General features: G+C 39.8%; 1 protein-coding gene across 1 annotated transcript; it reads left to right on the forward strand.

The window, feature by feature from the left end:
- Nucleotides 1–2,011: 2,011 nt before the first annotated feature.
- LOC131630496 (uncharacterized) lies at nucleotides 2,012–2,818 on the forward strand. The gene is made up of 2 exons (XM_058901272.1): nucleotides 2,012–2,172; nucleotides 2,263–2,818. Exons 1-2 carry the CDS (start codon nucleotides 2,012–2,014, stop codon nucleotides 2,816–2,818), a joined length of 717 nt encoding a protein of 238 aa, XP_058757255.1.
- The last annotated feature ends 2,161 nt before the right edge of the window (nucleotides 2,819–4,979 follow it).

Here is a 4,979-nt window from a genome sequence, read left to right on the forward strand (position 1 = left end):
CAGAAGATGGTATCACGCTCAGAAGCACTTCAAGGTCAGAAGATCAGAAGATGCTGTGCACCAAGCTGTTTGACTCTGATGATATTCAAACGTCGTATTCACAAACATCAGATCAGAAGGAAGTACACGTGGCAGACTACGCTGACTGACAAAAGGAACGTTAAAGCTACTAAAGGCTACGTCAGTAGACACAGCGTGAACAAGGCTCGAGGTAGTTGACAAAAGCGTATAACATTAAATGCAAAGCTGTACGGAACACGCAAAGCATTAAATGCATTCAACAGTCATCTTCTCAACGCCTATAAATATGAAGTTCTGATGAGAAGCAAGGTTAACGATTCTGCACCAAAACAACTTATATCAAACTTGCTGAAACGCTGTTCAAATCTAAACTCAGAATCTTCATCTTCATCAAAGCTCACTACATTGCTGTTGTAATATCTTAGTGAGATTAAGCTTAAACGTTAAGAGAAATATCACAGTTGTGATTATCGCTTTTAAGAAGCATTTGTAAACTCTTGAATTGATTACATTAAGTTGTAAGGAACTAGAGTGATCGGTTGATCAGTATACTCTAGGAAGTCTTAGCAGTTGGCTGAGCAGAAAGTCTTAGGAGTGAACTAAGCCTAGAGTGATCGTGTTGATCAGTAGACTCTAGAAAAGTCTTAGGAGTGAACTAAGCCTAGAGTGATCGTGTTGATCAGTAGACTCTAGAAAAGTCTTAGGAGTGAACTAAGCAGTTGTTCCTGGAGTGATCAGTGTGTGATCAGAAGACTCTGGAAGACTTAGTTGCGGACTAAGTGGAGAACCATTGTAATCCGTGCGATTAGTGGATTAAATCCTCAGTTGAGGTAAATCATCTCTGCGGGGGTGGACTGGAGTAGCTTCGTTAACAGCGAACCAGGATAAAAATAATTGTGCATTTTATTTTTATTGTCCAAGTTTTAAAGTCACACTTATTCAATCCCCCCCTTTCTAAGTGCTTTTCTATCCTTCATTAATGAGGATTTAGAGGTGGTTCTTAATGGAACTTCTCTGAATATAAAGATTTTAGAAGACACTTCCAGTCCCTTGAGGGAGGTGTCAACTTCGGATATGGACTCAGATTTGTCTTCTTCAGAGGCCTCTGTTGACGGTTCTAGTTTCTGGAAAAATGAAGACGATGTGCTATCCTCCGATGATGATACCGAAGTTGTTCCTTGTACAATTAGACGGTTCTAGTTTCTGGTTCCTCTGCAAAATGTGTCCGAATCCCAAGATAGGGCGCTTGTTCCAAGGGAGAGGGTGTCCGTATTTCCAGAAGCGGCTAAGGAGAGAAAATCTTTTCAGGTTACATCAACTCATCAGACTCAGGATGGAGTGTGTCAGGAGAAATCCTTGGAAAAGGGCGGCATGAGTCTGCAATTTCGGCAAAAGCAAGTTCCAAGAATAAACAACTTTTCTTTAGAGGAAAAGTCAAATGGGAGGGAGGCTGCTTTCCAGAAAAATCGTTTGGGCCTATCTCATGACTTGGGCCTTCAGAGGTTAAATGTTGAAAGGGCCCAACTCGGTAGAAAGTCCAAAAGCCTCGCAGATTTGGGCAGTCCATCCCCAACAGAGAACGTTTCAATCCAAACAATACTTAATAATAAAAATAACAAAAAAAGGGGCTTCCTACTGTAGCTAGGGATCAATTCTCACCGATAGCTAAGGATTCGTATTTTGCAGCGTTAAGAGCAAAAAAAATGAAGTCTGTTTCAAACAATTCTTCTTCATCCTCTTCGTCTGCTAAATTCTCTGGAGGATCGATACTGTGTTGTGCGAAAACTTCTGATTCTGATGTTTACCAAGGAAACGAGCGCTTTTGGGATCAGGAGAATCATTCGAAAGCGGTGGCTATATGGAAGTCGGCATCGGAGCTAGGAATAAGGGGCGGTGATGATGATTCAGAATATATCAAAGATATTTTGAGACTAGAGAAGATGGAGAAACAATATGAAGTTCTGAAGGAAGCAAAATCATCAAAGTTCAAATGAATTTAGTTTCATTAAACATCAGAGGGAGTGGGAACAGGGCAAAGAGGCAGGAGATTAGAAAACTTCTCGAACAGGAAAAAATTGACCTATGTCTCATTCAGGAAACCAAACAGTCTCATATTTCTGAAGAGTATGTTCATTCAATATGGGGTAGGAGGTAGGTGGAGTGGACATACAAGAAGGCAGTGGGGAGTGCTGGAGGTATGATCATTTGTTGGAATCCAAATTTGTTTCAAATTACTTGTAGCTTTCATGGTACGGGTTATGTAGGAATTCAGATAACATGGCAAAATCTGCTGTTATATATTGTGTGTATCTATTCATCTTGTTTCTTAGAAGAAAAGAGGCATCTTTGGGCGGAGATTTTACGGCGGAAGTCGAGTTTTTCGGAGGGATTATGGTGTTTGGGAGGCGATTTTAATGCAGTAAAAAAGACAAATGAGATGAAGGGAAGAACAGGCAGTGGTAATCTCTCAGAAATGGCAGAATTTGGAGCTTTTATTGAAGAAATGGAGCTGATTGACCTTCCTGCAACAGGGAGAAAATTCACTTGGTTTAATGCAGCAGGCTCCTCAATGAGCAGACTTGACCGTTTTTTACTATCTGAAGGATTAATAGGTGCTTGGGACCTGAAGGTACAGAAGGTGGGGGATAGATCTTTCTCTGATCATTGTCCAGTGTTTCTCAAAGCAAATAACAGGAACTGGGGGCCAATACCTTTCAAGTTCTTTAATCCTTGGCTAAAGCATGAAGAACTTATCCCTTTTGTCGATTCGGTTTGGAATTCTCTGAACATTAGTTGAAGAAATATGTTTGTTTTTAAGGAGAAATTAAAAGCTTTGAAATTAGAGTTAAAAAAATGGAACAAAGAAGTCTTTGGTTTATTACAGTTAAACTTAACTAAAGCTATCAAAGAGATAAACCAGTGGGACATGGCTGTTGCAGATGAGGCGTATCAGGGGGATCCAGAAGTTGCTAGAAGAAGATCAGAAGCACAGTCGTCATATGGGGAAAGGCAAAGCAGATGCGAAGATTTTCTCAAATTGAAATTGAAATGCTCATGGCTAAAAGATGGGGATCGAAATTCAAAATACTTTCATTCAATCATGAATTTCAAATTTAGGAGAAATGGAATTTTGGCACTAAGAGATGGAGTAAATTTGATTGAGGAAGTGAGTGAAGTAAAAGCTTTAGTCTATAATCACTTCAAAGCAAGCTATCAAGAATCAAATATCAGAAGGCCAACATTGGAAGGAGTAAATTTTAATTTCTTATCAACAGAGGAGAGTAATTTCTTGGAAGAACCATTTTCAATTGAGGGTGTTAAAGAGGTGATATGGTCAGCTGCTCCAGATAAAAGTCCGGGGCCGGACGGATTTACGATGGATTTTTTCAAAGCAACTTGGAGCATAATAAAAGAAGATTTATTTTCTTGTATTAACGAATTTTTTCTTGTAGGTTTTTTACCAAAGGCGTTCTCGGCTTCCTTTTTGGCTATAATTCCTAAAAACTCAAATCCACAAGGGCTGCATGAATACAGACCAATAAGTCTGATTGGTAGTGTCTATAAAATAATTTCAAAGCTTCTTGCAGGTAGATTGTCAAAGGTGATTGATGGTCTGATTTCATACAACCAAACGACGTTCATTCCTAACAGATCCATGATGGATGGTGTGGTGGTCCTAAATGAACTAGTGGATTACGCTCAAAGAAAAAAGAAGAGTCTCTTCTTATTCAAAGTTGATTACGAGAAGGCGTTCGATTCGGTTTCTTGGAACTATTTGTTCTTTGTGTTAAAAAAGATGCGATTTGGATCAAAATGGCTAAATTGGATCAAAGGTTGTATCTGCTCGTGTTCTCTATCAGTGTTAATCAATGGTAGCCCAACTATGGACTTTACTATGGAAAGAGGATTACACCAAGGGGATCCACTTTCGCCGCTACTGTTTAATATTGCAATAGAAGGTTTTGCAGGACTGATGAAGGATGCAATTGATGGATCGTTATTTCATCCTTTCAAACTATCTGAGGAGCTTCAATTCAGTCTGTTACAATTCGCCGATGACACTGTTATTCTGGGTGATGCAAACAGGGAAAATATCAAAACAGTGAAGGCCATGCTAAGGGGATTCGAATTGGCTTCGGGTTTGAAAGTAAACTTTCACAAGAGCAAGGTTATGGGTGTAAATTTGTCAGATCAGTTCTTAAATTCAGCTTCTGCCTATCTTTCCTGTCCTATAGCCAAAATCCCGTTTGTGTTCCTCGGTATTCCTATAGCTGCAAACCCGCGAAGGAAACTTACTTGGGAACCTATTTTAGCAAAGATCAGGAGAAAGCTCTCTTTGTGGAAGGGGAAACACATCTCGTTCGGTGGTCGCTTAACTTTGATTAATGCGGTGCTCAATTCTATACCGCTATTCTTCTTCTCTTTTTATCGTGCTCCAAAAATTGTTTTGCAGGAAATTATCAAGATTCAGAGGGCATTTCTTTGGAAGGGAGAGGAACATAAACGTAGGATCAACTGGGTCTCGTGGGCGGACATTTGTAAACCAAAACTTGAAGGAGGATTGGGGATAAAAGATTGTGAAACTTTCAATTCAGCATTGTTGACAAAATGGGCTTGGAAACTGTGTTCCGGTAATTCAGCTATTGGAGCTTCTATTCTTACTTTTCGTTATGGAAACTTGAGAGATATGCTGTTTGAGCCTTCCCGTTTTCAAAATTCATCGGCTAATTCATCGCTTTGGTGGAGAGACCTGAAGGATATAGTGAGCTGTAGGGGTTCAGTCGAGAATTGGTTTGGTAAAAGTATTACATGTAAATTGGGAAATGGAAATTTGATTGACTTTTGGAATTATCATTGGGTCGGATTGCAGCCTCTAAAAGTCTCCTTTCCGTCTCTTTTCGGGGCGGTTCAGAATGTCACTGGTAGCATTCTCTCATCGGGTTACTGGGCTGATGGGA

Source organism: Vicia villosa, unplaced genomic scaffold (genome assembly GCF_029867415.1).
Source record: "Vicia villosa cultivar HV-30 ecotype Madison, WI unplaced genomic scaffold, Vvil1.0 ctg.000685F_1_1, whole genome shotgun sequence".
NCBI lineage: Eukaryota > Viridiplantae > Streptophyta > Magnoliopsida > Fabales > Fabaceae > Vicia > Vicia villosa.